This window comes from Carcharhinus amblyrhynchos, chromosome 31, assembly GCF_965287045.1.
Source record: "Carcharhinus amblyrhynchos chromosome 31, sCarAmb.v2.hapA, whole genome shotgun sequence".
In the NCBI taxonomy this organism is placed as follows: domain Eukaryota; kingdom Metazoa; phylum Chordata; class Chondrichthyes; order Carcharhiniformes; family Carcharhinidae; genus Carcharhinus; species Carcharhinus amblyrhynchos.
Genome location: NC_137354.1, coordinates 11,477,476 through 11,497,530, shown reverse-complemented (window position 1 = coordinate 11,497,530; position 20,055 = coordinate 11,477,476). Strand labels below are relative to the sequence as shown.

Genomic DNA, 20,055 nt, shown 5'->3' with positions numbered 1-20,055 from the left:
TTATTGGGTGCGATGGTAGGGTATAAACAGTCCATTAAGGAGCAAGCCAGCTGTCTTCAAGAACAACAACAACTCCTATCTGTATAGTGCCTTTAGCACAAATTGAATGCCCCAAGGTATTTCAAAGGTGTGCTATCAAATGAAATTTGACATCATGTCACATAAGCAGATACTAAGACATGACCATAATCTGGGTCAAAATACTAGGTTTTTGTGATGAATTGGGGGGGTGCGGTGGTAGAGAGAGAATTTCAGAGACGGAAGTGCAGTAGCCGATGGTGGAGTGTGGCTCAGTGGTTAGCACTGCTGCCCCCCAGCGTCAGGGACCTGGGTTCCATTCCCAGCTTGGGCCACTGCCTGCGTGGAGTCTGCATGTTCTCCCCATGTCAACATGGGTTTCCTCTGGCTGAATCATTGTAGACTCCCTACAATACAGAAGGAGGCCATTCGGCCCGTCGGGTCTGTACTGAACACAATCCCACCTAATCCCCATTCCCGGAACCCCACGCATTTATCCTGCTAATCCCCCTGGCATTAAGGGTCAGTTTAGCATGGCCAATCAATCTAACCCACACGCCTTTGGAGTGTGAGAGGAAACCGGAGCAAACCCACGCAGACATGGAAAGAATGTGCAGACTCCACACAGACAATGACCAGAGGTCGGAATTGAAGCTGGGACCCTGGTGCTGTGAGGCAGTAGTGCTAACCACAGTGCCACTGTGCCACCCCTTTGCTCTGGTTTCCTCCCACAGTCTGAAAGATGTGCTGGTTGGGTGCACTGGCCGAGCTAATTTCTCCCTCAGTGTACCCGAACAGGCACACCAAAGTGTGGCGACTAGGGGATTTTCACAGCAACTTCACTGCAGTGTTAATGTAAGCCTACTTGTGACACTAATGAATAAACTTCAAAAAATGATGAAAACTGTGGGTGCGCGTGGCCAGAATCGGAGATCTCAGAGGGTCGTAGGGACAGAGAGAATGGGAAGGCGATGAGTTGATGGAGAGATTTGAAAGCCAGGATGAAAATTTTAAAACCTTAAGTAAGAACACAGACCATTGCTGGGTTTTGATGTGTTCTTATTCAGAATACACTTAAAAATCAAACTCTATCTTACCCAACAGTGAAGTGTTAAAGTCCCTATAACAAGATGTTAGCTGTAGTTCAATCACTTTCATTTCTTTGTATGGTTCAAGTCTAGTGAACAGTGTTGACATCATTACTCTCAGCCATTCTGATTTGCTAAGTTGCTGTGCATCCATTGTTTATTTAAGTGTTGTTTAGCCTACCAGAGTGCTGGTTACATACAGGTGGGAAAAATCTTACAGCACTGAAAAACTGGGGAAGCAGAAGCACTAAAGAAGGATCCAGTCCATTGAACCTGAGATATAAGGTGGCCTAGAAGTTGGGCAATGGATCTCTGAGTCTCCAACAAAGAAAATTACAATAACCGGCATGGTGGCAGAATGGTTAGCACTGCTGCCTCACAGCACCAGAGAACCGCACTGACTGTTTGGAGTTTGCACACTCTGTCCATCGCTGCATAGGTTTCCTCCGGGTGCTCCAGTTTTCTCCCATGCTCCAAAGATGTGTGTGTTAGGTGGATTAGCCATGCTACATTCTCCATTAGTGTCTGGGGGACTAGCTAGGGTAAATGTATGGGTTTATGGAGATGGGGCCTGGGTGGAATTATGGTGGTGTAGACTTGTTGGGCCAAATGGCCTCTTTCTGTAGGATTCTATAACCCCAATGGCTTTGGCTAGTTTGAGCCTGTGAATCATGTCAACAGAACCAATGATCTGTGGTAAATGTAGGATTCAAACTGTAGCATTGTGTAGAGAACTCAGAAATGTCAATGAAAAAGACTGCTGTCTCATAGTGCCAGGAACCCAGGTTTAATTCCCGGCTTGGGTCACTGTCTGTGTGGAGTTTGCACATTCTTCCTGTGTCTGCATGGGTTTCCCCTGGGTGCTCCAGTTTACTCCCACACTCCAAAGATGTGCGGATTAGGTTTATTGGTCATGCTAAATTGAACCTAGTGTCAGGAGGTTAGCAGGATAAATATGTGGGGTTCGGGGAATAGGACGTAGATAGGATTGTGGTTGGTGCAGACTCAATGGGCTGAATGGCCTCCTTCTGCACTGTAAGGATTCAATGATTCTATGAAAGGAAGACCTTCATATATATTTTGGGAAGAATTTTTGGATACTGTTGTTGCTACAGCTTTGTTTGTAAATTTGACAAGAATAGAATGCAGTTGAGGGAGTTTAATTGACCTATTTGCTTTTTCCACGTAGCTACTCCAACGCAGCATCCTACTGCTTCCGAAATAGTTCTCCAGTCTTTGCCCCACAAGTCAGATCCATATGTTCTCCCTCACCAGTTCTACATCTGTCATTGATGCCACATGTGGCCAGGTGGGACTTTTTGTATTTCTAATTTAGAGAGATTGTGGGCAGAATTTTCTCAACATATTTCAAAGTGTCATATGGGCGGGGAAGTGATAGGTTTTCTCACTAGTTTCTTCAGCGAGGTGAGTAACGGGGATTTGTGGCACTCTTGTGCAAAACAGGAACATCATGTGATTCTTGTGGGGTGGGAATGCGGAGGTGGTGGAACAGTGACCCAAGCCGGGAATTGAACCTGGGTCCCTGGTGCTGTGAGGCGGCAGTCTAACCACTGTGCTACCATGCAGCCCTTTTTCACTGGCATTTCTGAGTTCTCTACACAATGCTGTGAAGCCAGCTGCTGAGCACTAGGAGCGCCATGGCGCAGGTGTCCTGATCTCGCAGAATATTGTGCACATGCAGTGCACCAAGAGATCTCCTGTAACTCCCTCCACTACCCCCCACCCCGGACATTGCCATGTGAGGGCCACTGGCAAGACCAGGTTGTGTAGTCCATCCCTATTTGTCCTTGAGAAAGTGATGCTGAACCACCTTGTTAAACAACTGCAGTTCATATTGAATTCCTCCAGTGCAGGAAGAGGCCATTCAGCCCATCGTGACTGCACCAACTACAATCCTACCCAAGCCCTATCCCTGTAACCCAACATATTTACCCTGCTAATCCCTGTAACCTACGCCTCCTGGGACACTAAAGGCCAATTTAGCATGGCCAATCAACCTAACCTGCACATCTTTGGACTGTGGGAGGAAACCCACACAAACACGGGGAGGATGACCCAAGCCTGGAATTGAACCCGCGTTCCTGGCACTGTGAGGCAGCAGTGCTAACCACTGTGCCATCGTGCAATTAAAAAAAACTTCTCCTGAAGCCTCCAACTTCAGCCATTTCCCCTCCAATTGTCTTTCCCCTCCCCTCAAACTCCAGTCTTCGGCCTTCCCTCTTCCTGAGTGCTGTAGCCTGTCCTCAAGGGCCACCACCTGTGGCCTTCTGATGTCTATTTACCCAACAGGTAAGTGGGCCAATCCATCAATCTGCCTCACTGTTGGATAGGAAACCAAAAACATTGATACTGAGGGTGTGCTGTTCAGGTCGAGAAAATGCAACGATGCAATCTGTTTGACTTTATAAAGCAATTTCTGCCTCTTCTGCAGGACATTGCAATAATGCATGGATTTTTCAGATTTTCCTTCCAAGAATAGTCACTCATCTGACTTTATTTTCAATATAACGCATCTGTTCCCATTAATAATTATTGCTTACGTCATTAGAACAATGTGGCTGAAGGTTACCATGGAAACGGCAGTCACCTAGGGAAAATGGCTGCCCTCTAGTTATCTTCTTCTTTGTGATTCGAAGAGAAAAAAAGATGACACATGCAATCACCTGAGGTGTAGCAATCAGATTGTATTACCATTCATCAGATCTTTAACAAGGCAGCTTCGGTCCCCTCAAGATGACAATGAACTCAGCAATTTTTTTTGGAATAAATTCACTGGTTGCGTCATGGCAAAAAGATCTGTGCAATTGCGATGACGAAGCTTAACAACAAAAAACATGATTTAAATTGGGAGATGCCATTTCGCAAGCTGATTTCGAAATCTAGCTCAACTGCATTTTATAAAAACTTGGCATCAGAACACAAATTTCTCCCAGTCCTCTCACTGTGGAAAAATAATCAAAGAATCCCAAAATCTGACTGCCTTTGCATGCACAGACACAAGAAAGTAACAGCTGTCTCTGTACTTTGTTGTCAGGCATTGCAATATGCAGAAAACTGACACTGTTGTAAGCCGCAATAGTTTTAAAACTAAAATTGTGATCATGATTTCAACTGGAATATAAAGCTCACCTCAGTAATAGCCACCGTGACAACTATCACTGATTGTTGTAACAACCCAGCTGCTTCATGAATGATATCTGCCATCTTTACGTGGTCTGATCTACATGCGACTGCAGATCCACAGAATTGTCGTTGACTCAGAGCTGGCACGGTGGCACAATGGTTTGCACTGCTGGCTCACAGTGCCAGGGACCTGGGTTCAATTCTGGCCTTGAGTCGCTGTGGAGTTTGACCTTTCTCCCCATTTCTGTGTGGGTTTCCTTTGGATGCTTCAGTTTCTTCCCACAGTACAAGGATGTGCAGGTTAGATGGATTGGCCATTCTATATTGCTTCTTAGTGTCCTAAGATGTGTATGCTTAGCATGTGTTGCCATGCTAAATGTGCAGTGTTATGGGAATAGGGTGGGGAGAAGGCCTGGGTAAAATATTCTCAGAGAGTCAGTGAAGACCAGATGGGCTGAATGGCCTCTTCTGCAATATAGGGATTTTATAAAGCATTTCCACATTTAAAGTTTATTTTTTAATGTCACAAGTAGGCTTACATTATCACTGCAATGAAGTTAGTGTGAAAATCCCCTAGTCCCCACACTCCGGCACCTATTCAAGTACACTGAGAGAGAATTTAACATGGCCACTGTACCTAACCAGCACTTCTTTGGGCTGTGGGAGGAAATTGTAGCACCTGGAGAAAACACAGACACGGGGAGGACATGCAAACTCCACACAGACGGTGACCCAGAGCGGGAATTGAACCCAGGTCCCTGGCGCTGTGAGGCAGCGGTGTTAATCACTGTGCCACCATGCTGCCCCCATCGTTAACTTGCTTTAGCTAAGGGATTGGTGAACAAACTGTAACAATATGATAGTCCAGGATTTAATTGAAGAGCAGATTAGTCTGATCTTCATCTCGGGATAACTTAAAAAGCAAATGATTTCAACAAAAACATCACCTCATTGGCTGCTTAAAGCTCAACAACAAGGTCATCAAAAGGTGAACTGAGCTAAGACTCTGGTTATAATCTAAATTTGATGCCAGGTTAATTAAACATTATTCGAAAATATTTTACTCATCAAGAGCCAGAGCAAAGATTTCTGTTAGTGCTGGAACAGAGACCCTGTTATTTATCATTGAACAAGCGCTCCTAACTGGCATGGTGGCACAGTGGTTAGCACTACTGCCTCACAGCGCCGGGGACCTAGGTTCAATTCCTGGCTTCGGTGACTGTCTGTGCGGAGTTTGCATGTTCTCCCCATATCTGCATGGGTTTTCTCTGGGTGCCCCGTTTTCCTGCCACAGTCCAAATGACTTGCATTGGCCATGCTACATTCTCCCTCAGTGTACCCGGACAGGCGCCCGAGTGTGGCAGCTAGGGGATTTTCACAGTAACTTCATTGCAGTGTTAATGTGAGCCTTACTTGTGCTAGTAATAAAAAAACTTAAATTTGTATTGCCTCGTGAATGCCTTACAAATGATTACATTGTCCCATGGAACACTGAAAAGTTCTGCTCTGATGAAAAGTCACAGTCCTGGAATGTTTGTCGGGACTGAATGCCCAGGGTTAGAGGTGGGTGGGGATTTAGTGGGTGGGAGGGGGTGGGGTGGTTATCTAGCAACCTTCCTGACTCCACCTGGTTAAATCTGGGGCAGGAAGACTTGTAATAATTAAAGCAATTTACTGCGGATGCTGGAATCTGAAACCAAAGGAGGAAATGCTGGAAAATTTCAGCAGGTCTGGCAGCATCTGTAAGGAGAGAAAAGAGCTGACGTTTCGAGTCCCGGTGACCCTTTGTCAAAGCTAAAAGGCATAGGAAGTGGGAGATATTTATACTGCAGGGGGGGAGGGAATGAAAGATGAGTCACAGAAACCAGGAGAAAAGAACTACTAATAGCTGTCAGCTGTTAGGAAGCTTGTAGATGTCCTTGGTGTCCAGACACTAATTGACGCTCTCGTGGGTGTAATTATTACCTACGTAAGGCCTCATTCCTGCCACAGCAGATACCCAATTAGGGGCAGGAGGGGAGGCTGACAAGCAAACCTCCTTGTGGAGTTCCCGGAGAGGTCCCTCATTCAAGGGCATTTTGGTGTCTGATTGAGGGACTCGGGAAGGGTGGGCTCTGGCTGACAGTCATCCACATTCCCTTTCTCCACCACTCTTCGGTGACCTCCTCCCCTGTGGCATCCATCCCGCCTTCATTCAGCACACATTTACTTTGTTATTCACTTCTTTTTCAATGAAGATCGCATCCCTTTAGGGCATAAAACTAATAGCAAATGATAAGCCAGAAAGAAAGAATATGGCATGAATTTTCATTATGAGCGGGTAATTAGAACATAGAACATAGAACATAGAACACTACAGCACAAACAGGCCCTTCGGCCCACAAGTTGCGCCGACCACATCACCTACCAACCTACAGACCTATCTATAACCCTCAATCTCATTAAACCCCATATACTCATCCAGAAGTCTTTTAAAAGACCCCAGCGAGTTCGCCTCCACCACCACTGACGGCAGCCGATTCCATTCACTCACCACCCTCTGAGTGAAAAACTTACCCCTAACATCACTTCTGAACCTCCCTCCCCGCACCTTAAATCTGTGTCCTCTTGTAGCGACCATTTCAAACCGGGGAAATAGCCTCTGAGAGTCCACCCTATCTATTCCTCTCAACATTTTGTAAACTTCTATCAGGTCGCCTCTCAACCTTCGTCTCTCCAGGGAAAAGAGTCCCAGCTCCCTCAACCTAACTTCATAAGGCATGCCTCCCAGTCCAGGCAACATCCTTGTAAATCTCCTCTGCACCCTTTCAATAGCTTCTACATCTTTCCTATAGTGAGGCGACCAGAACTGCGCACAATACTCCAAATGAGGCCTGACAAGGGTCTTATAAAGTTCCAGCATTACCTCCCGACTCCTAAACTCAATCCCTCGATTAATGAAGGCCAGTACACCATACGCCTTCTTGACCACCTCCTCCACCTGCGAGGCCGATTTAAGAGACCTGTGGACCCGGACCCCAAGATCCTTCTGCTCCTCAACACTACTCAGACTTCTGCCCTTAATAGTGTACTCGTTCATCCCGTTGGTTCTGCCAAAATGGACGACAACACATTTATCCGCGTTGAAGTCCATCTGCCACTTCTCCGCCCAGTCCTGCATCCTATCTATGTCCTGCTGCAACTTTTGCCATCCTTCCAGATCATCCACAACACCACCGACCTTCGTGTCATCAGCGAACTTACTTACCCATCCCTCCACTTCCTCATCCAGGTCATTTATGAAAATGACAAACAACAAGGGTCCCAGAACAGATCCTTGAGGCACTCCGCTGGTGACTGACCTCCATTCAGAAAAAGCCCCATCCACAACCACTCTCTGCCTTCTGCAGGCAAGCCAGTTCTGGATCCACAAGGCCAAAGGCCCTTGGATCCCATGCCCTCTCACCTTCTCAAGAAGTCTTGCATGGGGGACCTTATCAAACGCCTTGCTGAAGTCCATGTACACTACGTCCACGGCACTTCCTTCGTCAATGTGTTCAGTCACATTATCGAAGAACTCAACTAGGCTTGTAAGGCACGACCTGCCCTTGACAAATCCATGCTGACTATTCCTGATCATGTCAAACCTCTCCAAATGTTCGTAAATCTTGTCCCTCAGAAGCCTCTCCATCAGCTTACCAACCACTGAGGTCAGACTCACCGGTCGGTAATTTCCCGGGCTATCTCTGTTCCCTTTCTTAAAAATAGGAACTACATCCGCAATCCTCCAATCCTCTGGAACCTCTCCCGTCTCCATTGACGACGCAAAGATCATCGCCAGGGGTTCTGCAATCTCTTCCCTCGCCTCCCACAGTATCCTGGGGTACATCCCATCTGGTCCCGGCGACTTATCTACCTTGATAGAATTCAAAAGTTCCAACACATCCTCCTCCTTAATATTCACGTACTCAATCCTTTCCATCTGCTGCAAATCCATAACAAAATCTCCCAGATCGGCTTCCACCGTGAATACTGAGGCGAAGTACTCGTTAAGCACCTCCGCCATTTCTTCTGGTTCCACACAAACCTTTCCCCCCTCACCTTTTATCGGTCCTATCCCTTCTCTTCTTATCCTTTTACCTTTCACATATTTATAGAAGGCCTTGGGATTCTCCTTAATCTTACTCGCCAAGGTCTTCTCATGACCCCTTCTGGCTCTCCTAATTTCCCTTTTAAGTTCCCTCCTACAGTCCTTATACTCCTCAAGATCTTTAACATCTCCTAATTCCCTGAACCTCTTGTACACCTTCCTTTTCTTCCTGACTAGGTTCAACACATCCTTTGTGCACCACGGTTCCCTCGACCCACCAAAACCCCCTCGTCTCATCGGAACGTTGTCATTCAGAGCTCCAGACACACATTCCTTGAACATCTGCCACCTTCCTTCAGTACTTTTCCCTAAGAACGCCTCCTTCCAGTTTATTTGTCCAAGTAACTTCCTGACTTCTTCGTATCTCCCCTTACCCCAGACAAACACCTTCCTAGCCTGCCTGATCCTATCTCGTTCCAACGCAATTGTGAAGGAGATAGAATTATGGTCACCATATCCAAGATGCTCTCCTACCGAAAGATCCGTCACCTGCCCTGGTTCATTCGCCAGTACCAGGTCAAGTACAGCCTCTCCCCTCGTAGGCTTGTCCACATACTGCGTCAGGAAACCCTCCTGAACACACCTAACAAACTCCTCCCCATCTATACCCCTTACCCTAGGGATATTCCAGTCGATGTTTGGGAAATTGAAGTCTCCCATCACGACAACTCTGTTATTAAAACATCTCTCCAGAATCTGTTTCCCTATTTGCACTTCAACTTCCCTGTCACTATTGGGCGGCCTATAGATTACACCCAGCAAAGTTTTTGACCCTTTGCTGTTCCTAACTTCCACCCACAGAGATTCTGTAGACAATCCCTCCACGACATCCTCTTTCTCTGTAGCCATGACACTATCCCTGATCAACAGTGCCACGCCACCACCCCTTCTGCCACCCTCCCTGTCCTTCCTGAAGCACCTGAAGCCTGGCACCTGAAGTACCCAGTCCTGTCCCTGAGACATCCAAGTCTCCGTAATGGCCACCACATCACAATCCCAAACAGCTATCCACGCCCTAAGCTCATCTACCTTATTCACTATACTCCTTGCATTAAAATATATACACTTCAGCCCCTCAGTCTGGGCATTTCCCATCTCCACCACCTGTCTAACCTCCCTCGCATACTGCCTGCGGTCCTCCCCTACCTGGGAGCGAACCTCCTCCGTCCCAGTTTCCCCAACACAGTTCCCTCCCCCCATCCTTTCTAGTTTAAAGTCCCCCCGGTAGCCTTAGCCAGTCTTCCCGCCAAGATACTAGTCCCCCTGGTATTTAAGTGCCACCCGTCCCTACTATAGAGGTCCCACCTACCCCTAAAGAGGTCCCAGTGATCTAGGAACCGAAATCCCTGCCCTCTACACCAGTCCCTCAGCCACGCATTCACCCTCCACCTCATTTCATTTCTTCCCTCATTCTCCCTTGGCACAGGCAGCAATCCTGAGATTACTACCTTCGCTTTTCTCTTCCTCAGCTGCCTACCCAGTTCCCTATAGTCCTTTTTCACAAGTGCCTCCCTCTTCTTACCTACATCAGTAGTACCTATATGTACTACTACCTCCGGTTCCTCACCCTCCCCTTTCAGGATGTCTCCATCATTGCAACTACAGCTGCGGAGGTTTATATCTGGAATTCCAGTTTCATAGGGTGGTGTTGGGGAATGAGGGTGAGTTCCAAATAGCACATCTGACTGTGCACAGGGGCAGTTCCCTATATAAAAACAGGAGATGCCTCCAGTCATGTAAGATTTCTACCAGCTAGGAGTGGGAAATATAACGTGATGTGATAAAAGCAGGTCTAAAGTTCGTAAGGTTGCTTCAATAAGTGGATATTCTTTTGGAGAGGTAATGTACCCTTTTGGATATGGTACTAGGACATACATTTGGGGAGGTGCAATGCCCTTTGGGAGAGGTAAGTTGCCTTTTGGGATTGTTCAAAATGGGCATGAATGTGCATTTGAAATGCATATGCTCATAAGCTTATTGGAACTGTCAAGATAACTGGAACTTTCAAAAGGAACAGTCAAGGATTGTCAAGTTGTTAAGGCATTTGAATCTCCTGCCCTTTAAACATTTGATAAAAAACCTGTCTGCGGTGTTTTAAAAATTGGTGCATGCTATTTCACTCTGACTGTTGGCACAAGCCTGAGGATTATCATTACTGGATTAGTGCTTCCTGACACAGTGTGGTGCATCTCAATTCACAGTTTGATTGACAGCTCCAAGTAGTCTTTATGTACCCTTTGAACTGGAACTATGAATTGCAACATTTGTTTTTATAAGGGATTAAGGGAAGGTAAATGTAGTGATTAAATATTTATTAACCTGAGTGGGGTTTTATTGAAGCAGTGAATTCATCAGTTGTCCTATGATGTGCCACAGGTGGGAAATATGACATGACATGGTAGGAGCACATCTAAAATTTGTAGAGTTGCTTCAATCAGTGGGTACACTTTTGGAGAGGTAATGTATGCTTTCAGATATGGTCCTGGAACACCCTTTTGGGAAGGATAGGTGGCTCTATGGAGAGGTAAGCTGCCCTTTGGGAGAGGTAAGGTGACTTTTGGAATTGTTAAGAGCAGGTATGAATGTGTAAGAAATTCATTCACACACTGGAACTGTTTTTGGAACTGTCAAGATAACTAGAAATGTCAAAAGGGACTGTCAAAGGGTTGTCAAGCTGTTAAGGCATTTGAAACTTCTGCCCTTTAAATATTTGATTAAAAAACTTGTTTGTATTGTTTTTAAAATCATGCTTGCTATTTCAGTCTGACTATTGATACAAGTCTAAAGGTTATCATTACTGGATTAGTGCTACATGATTTATTTCACAATTTACCATTGTCACATTGTGGATACTGGATGAGATGGTATGGCAGAGCAAAAGGTGATGGTTGGGGGACATGAATTGGCATGAAGTTGACATTGGCGCTATAAAGGCCAGTGGCAAATGGGATAGCATGGAGGGTATGAAGGGTCGGGGGTGAGTAAAAGGTCATAGATTGGCAAGGAGGGTAGGGGCAATGGTGTCTGGGGAATGATGTGGCACGGGTTGGTCTGGATTGGGCACGGAGAGTGTGTTGGGAGGGTGGTGAGGGGGTTTGAGACCTGGAGGTCTGTTCTATATTTCATTGTCTTTTCAAAAAGACATTGACGTGGTGCCAGTGCAGAGATTCCACCCGCCACATCTAGCAGCCTTCACACTTCTCCTGGGGATTGTCTGACATAATTCCAATTTCCACCAGGGTCAAAAATCCAACCTTCTGGGACACTTTCCCCTGGGTCGGAATTTCAGGGCTGGGATTTGTCCCAACTTTGCTCTCCCAACCCTGGAAGGAAGATTTTGGCTCATGTCTCTGTTTCTAATGCCAAAATCTCATTCAGATTCCTTCAAATGTAGAAACAAAAGATATTCAAAGAATTAAAGAATCACGTTCCAGAAACTTTTCCTTCACGTAGTAAAACATATATCTGTTATTACTTTTTTCTATTTGTCATTATTTTGCATTGCTCCCTTGGAGGATGTCTCATGAAAATCCAGCAGTGTCCCGTAATCTGACCAAAATGGGAGCAGTTAGTGTGGTGACTCCATACATTTTTGGAAATTTGTTTTGGGAAAAGCAAGGATGCAGACTAAATGCAGGGAGGATATTCTCCTTGGTTAGGGGAATCTAGAACCAGGGGATAGAGTCTCAGAAACAAGGTAGACCATTTAGGATTGAGGTGGGGAAACATGTCTTCACACAAAGGATGGTGAACCTGTGCAATTCTCTAACACGGAAGATTGTGGAGGCCACTACTACCTCACAGCGCCAGACACCCGGGTTCGATTCCCAACTTGGATCATTGTCTGTGTGGAGTCTGCATGTTCTCCCTGTGTCTGCATGGATTTCTTCCGGGTTCTTCCCACAGTCCAAAACACATGCTGATTAGATGCACTGGCCATGCTAAATTCTCTCTCAGTGTACCTGAACAGGCACTGGAGTGTGGTGACTAGAGGATTTTCACAGTAACTTCATTGCTAATGTATGCTTACTTGTGACACTAATAAATAAACTTTAAACACTGAATATATTCAAGAAAGGGGATAGATAATTTTTTTAGATTTAAATGGCATCAAGGGGTATGGGGCGAAAATGGGAACATGGCATTGAGATCAGCTATCATCATAATGAATGGTGGAGCAGGTTCGAAGGGCCAAATGGCCTCCTCCAGCTGCTAGTTTGTACAATTTCCAATCATATAAATGGTGGGATTAAGCCTGTTGTCAGTTGCCTGAAGGATTTATCCAAGAAAGCAGCTTCGAGTCTGCTCGGAACATTGAGTCATCAGATTAAAATCTTAGCAGCTGCTCCTTCTGTCCAGCTGCAGCTCCTGACAATCAGCTGCCAGGATGCTGCCTCCAGAATAACATCAATATTACTTGTAGAAAGATCAACTCTTGTTGCTTTGCTATAATGAAGCATGCGGAGGTTCAATACCAACCCATCCTCTTCGCTGTGACATACATCTCTCTCCGTAAGTACATCTTATCTACGTTTATAGATTCGAAATGAAGCCTGAATTGCAATGACCAAAGTTGCGTAATCCCCAATAATCCTCAGAGTAATTACCATGTACATTAGGGACTGCATCATCCAAATGTTTGTTTCAAGCAATAGTATCAATTTCTTCTAACTAAATTATATTAACATTTTATGCTGACTTTGGTTTAGCTTTTTATAAGAAGACTTTCAATAGATTATCACATTTAACATTGACTGATCATTGGTCGATATCTTGCCATTACTTTTTGTCTAGTCATCGCCACTCCATTCACCATTTTTCTCAGTAAATACTTGGAAATCCTATTTGAAAAAACAAAATTTTGCAACATATGTGAGTGTTTATTTTCATTACACTGACTGAGTTATCTACAGCTTCTAGATATGGACATTGTGGCTGCGTTATTCTTGTTACTTCTGAACGAAATTTGGTAGCCATTAAAATTTGTGACCATGTTCAGGAATAATTTTGAATTGCCATGTTGAATGAGAAGATTGCGCTTGGCGGCTTCCAGAGATCCACATGCTTGCATCGCGTTTGATGATTTAAAAGTCTTGGATGAGTCAGTGGTTAATATGGAGTTGAATTTCTTCTCAGTTCAAGCAGATTACGCTCCTTACTTCCATGACAATGCACCAAACAGCACCAATGGAAACATGGCCATGTTGAGCATTCCTGAGGACACACCTATAGGTATGTTTTCGAGATTCACTGGTAAACTTTGTAAAGCTTGCTCCCTGTAATCACTGACAGGAGGATGACATGTCAAACTGTACACACGTGTGAAACATTCCTGATTTGATTTGATTTGATTTGGTTTATTATTGTCACATCTATTGGGACACAATGAAAATTTTGTGTGCTATACAGACAAAACACACTGTTCATGTACTGAGGGGAGAAGGAAAGAGGGTGCAGAATGTAGTGTTACAGTCATAGCTAAGGTGTAGAGAAAGAAGGTGGAAGAGAATATGGGGTCCTTGATTATACTGGTTGCTTTTCCAAGGCATCAGGAAGTGTAAATGGAGTCAATGGATGGGAGGCTGGTTTGTGTGATGTTCACAATTCTTTATAGGTTTTCACCTTCTTGGTCAGAGCGGCAGCCATACCAAGTTGTAGCATCCCAGAAAGGGATCTGTAAAAAATGGTGAGAGTTGTAGTGGACACGCTGAATTTTCCTGGCCTCCTGAGAAAGTGGAAGGGTTGGTGGGCTTTTTTAACTGTAGTATTAGCATGGCGGGACCAGGACAGATTGTTGGTGATCAAGACACCTAGAAATTTGAAGCTCTCAGCCATTTCCACTTCATCTCCATTGATGTAGACAGGGCATGTTCTCCACTATGCTTCCTGAAGTGGATGACTGTCTCCTTTGTTTTGTGGGAGAGATTATTGTTGTTGCATCAGTTCACCAGATTCTCTCTTTCTTTCCTGTACTCTGTCTCATCATTGTTTGAGATCCAACCCACTGCGGTGGTGTCATCAGCAAACTTGAAAATTGAGTTGGAGGGGAATTTGACCACACAGTGGTAGCTGTGTATAAGGAGTATAGTAAGGGGCTGAGGACGCAGCCTTGTGGGGCACCATTGTTGAAGATAATCGTGGAGGAGGTGTCATTGCCTATCCTTACTGATTGCAGCCGCAGAGGGAGGAGCCGAGCCCTAGGCCATGGAGTTTGGATATGATGCACAGCACTCCCAATTTTCCGGGTATTACGTCAGATTTTGGGAAGTCAAGAGTGTCTGTGCACAATTCTCTGGTTCCTACTGTTGATAGCAAAGGGCTTTTGTAGGAGTGACATGCACACTTCCAATGGACACAATTAGAGAGGCACTTAGATGGTAAGTGGGAAGAGTGTCACTCCACACTCTCTGTATGAGAGCACTAATGTGCTTACAGCTTGCTACTTATTTATCACCTCATGATGAACATGTTCACACCTTATTCTCTTTGAGTGGATGGCCTTTTGGATGCTGGTGTACAGCAGTCAGAAGATCCCAAGGTCAGCGGCCAATCTCAGAGCTGCAGCTCTCGCAGATCTATATGAGTTCCTGCTCCATCAGCACAAGGTGCTGTCAGTGGATAAGTCTACATCTGGGATACTCAGCAGCTACGCAAATCTCAGCTCACCAAATTGTGGTGCTCTGAATCCTGAATAAGTGTAGCTGCACTCTGTCATATGTATTAGTTTACAGTGGAAAGTATTGTTTCTTGCACGCTATACGGACAAAGCATACCATTCATAGAAAAGTAAAGGAGAGAGTGCAGAATGTAGTGTTACAGTCATAGCTAGGATGTAGAGGAAGATCAATTTAATACGAGGTAGGTCCATTCAAAAATCTGATGGCAGCAGGGAAGAAGCTGTCCTTGTGTCGGTTGATATGTGACCTCAGACTTTTGTGTCTTTTTCCCTATGGAAGAAGATGGAAGAAAGGATGTCCGGGGTGCGTGGGGTCCTTAATTATGCTGGCTGCTTTTCCGAGACAGCAGGAAATGTAGACAGGATCAATGGATGGGAGGCTGGTTTGAGTGAGGGACTGAGCTTCATGCATGAATCTTTATATTTTCTTATGGTCTTGGACAGAAAATATGACATGCCAAGCTGTGATATAACCAGAAAGAATGCTTCCTATGATGCACCTGTAGAAGTTGGTGAGATTTATAGCAGACATGTAAAATTTCCTTAGTCTTCTGAGAAAGTAGATGGTGGGCTTTCTTAACTATGATGTCTGCACAGAGGGACAGAAAGTTGCACAGGGAGGAGCTGAGCCCCAGGCCACAAAGTTCAGACTTGAGTTTCCTGGAATTGGTGTTGAAGGCTGAGCTGTAGTCTATAAATAGGAGTTTGATATAGGTGCCTTTGTTATCTAGGTGTCCCAGAGTTGAGTATAGGGCCAGGGAGATGGCATTTGCTGTGGACCTATTGCGGTAATAGGTGAACTGTAATGGATCCAGGCAATCTGGTGGGCAGGAATTGATTTGTGCCATGACTACCTTTCAAAGCCCTTCATAATGATGGATGTCAGAGCCACCGGCCAATAGTCATTAAGGCACGCTGCCTGGCTTTTCTTTGGCACCAGGGTGATTGTTGTCTTCTTGAAGCAGTTAGGGAACTCAGATTGGTATAAAGAGAGATTGAAGATGTCTGTGAATATCCCCTTCAGCTGATCTGTGCAGGATCTGAGTGCACATCCGGGAACCCCATCTGAGCCAGTTGCTTTCCGTGTCTTGACTTTTGAGAAGGCCACTCTGACGTCAGCAATGGTGAACTTGGATACAGGTTTGGCTGAAGCTTCCGGGATGGAGGGTGTGCTCTCACTGACCTCTTACTCAAAATGGGTAGTGAATGTGTTGAGCTCATCGTGGAAGGGTGCACTGGTGTCGGTGATTTTACATGCCTTCATCTTGTAACCTGTTATGTCTTGCAGACCTTGCCATAGTCGGCGGGGGTTTTTGTGGCTAGCCTAGGATTCAATCTTGGTCCAGTATTGTCTTTTGGCATCTTTGATGGATTTCCCTGGATCATACCTGGCTTCCTCGTATAGACAGTAAGAAGTCTCACAATACCAGGTTAAAGTCCTACAGGTTTATTTGGTAGCAAAATCCACTAGCTTTCGGAGGGCTGTTCCTTCGTCAGGTGAGTGGGGAGTTCTGTTCACAAACAGGGCATATAAAGCCACAAACTCAGTTTACAAAATAATGGTTAGAATGCGAGTCTTTATAGGTAATCAAGTCCAGGTCTAGGTCCTTGTATAGGTCAGGGTCACCTGACTTCAATGCTGCAGACCTGGACTTCAGCTTAGAGGCAGTGGGTCTGGGAAACCATTGCATTTGAGTTTTGTCCAAAAACAGTAGGAGGTGTGGATCCCACAAATGCTTTTCATCTTGGTATGTCCATTCAAGGGGGTACTCCATCCATGGCCAGTTAATTAGGAAGTTACCAGAGACTTGAGGTATTTCTGTGTCTGCTGAAAGTCACCTCACCTTTGGCAGTCATCTCAGCAGCCTTTTAGTGTCCATTTTAAGAAGGAAAGGTAGTTCCAGATAATTATATACTGAATACAGTCCACGTTTAAAGTTCTGAATGTAATAGTGGGCATGACACCCAGATTGTGCTTCAGATGATGGAGGGTGTTGCACTCAAGTTTGCATTTCTGTGCAGCTCATTATTTTAAAGGATAATAAATGGGACTCAATGGAAGCTCATAAAACAGGAATGTGGGTTAGGATTATGAATATAACACAGGGTGGTCAATTTTGCAACCCACCTTTACTTCGGCTTGCAATTCGTTTTCAAATTGCTTAAATTAAACCTCTTTCTTGTGGGTGTACAAAGCTTGGCTTCTCATTATCTATCACTTACCTGATTAACAGGTGTGGCATGGTGGCACAATGATTAGCACTGCTGCCTCACAGCGCCAGGGACATGGGTTCAATTCTCGGTGTGGGCCATTGTCTGTGTGGAATTTGCACATTCTCCCTGCGTCTTTATGGGTTTCCTCTGGGTGCTCCGGTTTTCCTCCCACAGTCTGAAAGACGTGCTGGTTAGGTGCATTGGCCCGAACAGGGGCGACTAGGAAAATTCCACTCCAACTTCATTGCAATGTAAGCTTTACTTGTGATGAATAAACTTTTTAAGGTGCACAGTGGAAGTATTGATCATGTGATCACATTACCAAACCTGGCGACAGACAATGAATCTTGCTGCCCCAATGGTTTCAATTCACTCACAGGCCCACTGCTCATAATAAAACTGGGAGCTGCATCTAGGTTCTGAACAATTTGGAGTAAACAAGCTGAATCTGATATTAAAAGGTTAGATTTGAAGCAAAAAGGATAAGTTTGTGCACTGACTAAACATGTTTGTTCCTTCACACATGTTAAATAAGAGGTCTAAAGCTTAACTCTGAATTAACACACCCCAACTGGAAATTGATCTCCAAAATGTTGCCCTGCTGGAATACGCTCTATAATTTTTGAATTCCTCCCTAGGATCACATCTGTACACGCTAAATGGCACAGATCCAGAGGGGAATGCTGTCACTTATGGCATGACCTTTGAACCTGGAGGGAAACGCTATTTTGCGGTGGAACCACAAAGTGGGAACGTTACTTTGCTGGAAGAGCTGGACAGAGAGGTCAGGCTGTTTGCTGTTCTATTTTGTTATTAATTTTTTTCAATTTAATGCTGGCAGGCATTGATTTTTATCATAGAGTCAATGAATTGTTGGTTGCTATCCTATATAAACCACCAACTAGTGGAAGGAAAGTAGAGAACCAGAGTTGCAAAGAAATCACAAAGAGATGCAATAATTATAACGGGGGACTTCAAATACCCAACAATAGACAGGGATGGCAAGAGTACAAAGGGCCAAGAGGGGTGAGAGTTCCTGGAAACGTAAGAAAATAAGGACATAAGAACTAGGAGCAGGATTAGGCCATCTGGCCCCTCGAGCCTGCTCCACCTTTCAAGAAGATCATGGCTGATCTTTCCATGGACTCAGCTCCACTTACCCGTCTGCTCACCATAACTCTTAACTCCTTTACTGTTCAAAAATCTATCTATCTTTGCCGTAAGAACATTCAATGAAGTAGCCTCAACTGCTTCACTGGGCAGGGAATTCCATAGATCTGCAATGCTATGTGTGAAGAAGTTCCTCCCCAGCTCAGCCCTAAATCTGCTCCCCTGTATTTTGAGGCTATGCTCCCTATTTCTAGTTTCTCCCACCAGTGGAAACAACCTCCCTGCTTCTATCTTATCTATTTCCTTCATAATTTTATATGTTTCCGTAAGATCCCCCCTTACTCTTCTAAATTCCAATGAGTATAGTCCCAGTCTACTCAGTCTCTCCTCATAAGCCAACTCTCTTAACTCCGGATTCAACCTAGTGAATCTCCTCTGCAAACACTCCAGTACCAGTATATCGTTTTAGTATTCCGAAAGCATTTAAGATAATTTTCTGTAGCAGTGTGTTTCCAGTCCAATGATGGGATAGGCACCGTTGGACCTGATTCTGGGGAATGAGTGGATCAAGTGGTGGCATGGTGCCACGACGGTTAGCATTGCTGCCTCACGGCACCACGGAGCCAGGTTCATTTCCAGCCTTGTGTCACTGTCTATGTGGAGTTTGCATGTTCTCCCTGTGTCTGTGTGGGCTTCCTCCATGTGCTCTGGTTTCCACCCACAGTCCAAAGATGTGTGGGTTAGGTAGATTGGCCATGCTAAGTTGACCCTAGTATCAGAGGGATTGGCAGATTAAATGTGCGGAGTTGCGGGAATAGAGCATGGGTGGGATTGTGGCCGGGAGAGACTCGATGGGCCAAATGACCTTCTTCTGTACTGATTCTATGATTCTAAGTGGATTATATACCAGCAGGAGAGCACTTTGGAGAGAATGGGTTTTGTATCATAGGATTGAGGCTAGCAGTGGAAAAGAACAAGGAAGAATCCAGAGCAGGGATAATGAACTGGGGGAAAGCCAACCTTGATGGGATAAGAATGAATTGGAATCAAACGTTGGTAGAAAAGGCAGTGGCTGAACATTGGGCCACTCTTAGAGAGATAGTATTGAAGGCAGCGTCGAGGTATATTCCCTTGAAGAAAAAGGTAGGACAAATAAATATAGAATACCATAGAACCATAGAACTATAGAACCCTATAGTGCAGAAAGAGGCCTTTCGGCCCATCGAGTCTGCACCGACCACAATCCTACCCAGTACTATCCCCATATCCCTACATATTTTACCCACTAATCCCTCTAACCTAAGCATCTCAGGACACTAAGGGGCAATTTTAGGCTGGTCAATTAACCTATTCCGCACATCTTTGGACTGTGAGAGGAAACTGGAGCACCCGGGGGAAACCCGCACAGACACGAGGAGAACGTGCAAACTCCACACAGAAAGTTACCTGAGCTGGGAATACCCTGAAAGACAAGAGAGAGAGAGTTGAAGATGTAAAGAAAGCGGTATAGGCATGGCTGATGTCAGGTAGGAAATACAATGGAGAATCAGGCTGAATATCGAAGGAGAGGGGAAGTGAAAAAAACTAATCAGGGAAGCAAGAAAGGAATGTGAACAAAAGCTGGCAGCTAACATGAAAGGGAGTCCCAAAGTATTCTGTAAGCATATTAGTCATAA

General features: G+C 45.0%; 1 protein-coding gene across 3 annotated transcripts in view; it reads left to right on the top strand.

The window, feature by feature from the left end:
* The first annotated feature begins 12,713 nt into the window (after positions 1–12,713).
* cdhr1a (cadherin-related family member 1a) overlaps positions 12,714–20,055 on the top strand; it is a 32,350-nt gene continuing 25,008 nt past the window's right edge. For all 3 annotated transcript variants that reach the window (XM_080215848.1, XM_080215847.1, XM_080215849.1), the window contains exons 1-3: positions 12,714–12,891; positions 13,516–13,611; positions 17,908–18,053. In XM_080215848.1, the coding sequence (XP_080071974.1) occupies positions 12,831–12,891; positions 13,516–13,611; positions 17,908–18,053 (303 nt within the window). In that variant the 5' untranslated portion in view covers positions 12,714–12,830. The remainder of the gene's footprint in view (positions 12,892–13,515; positions 13,612–17,907; positions 18,054–20,055) is intronic.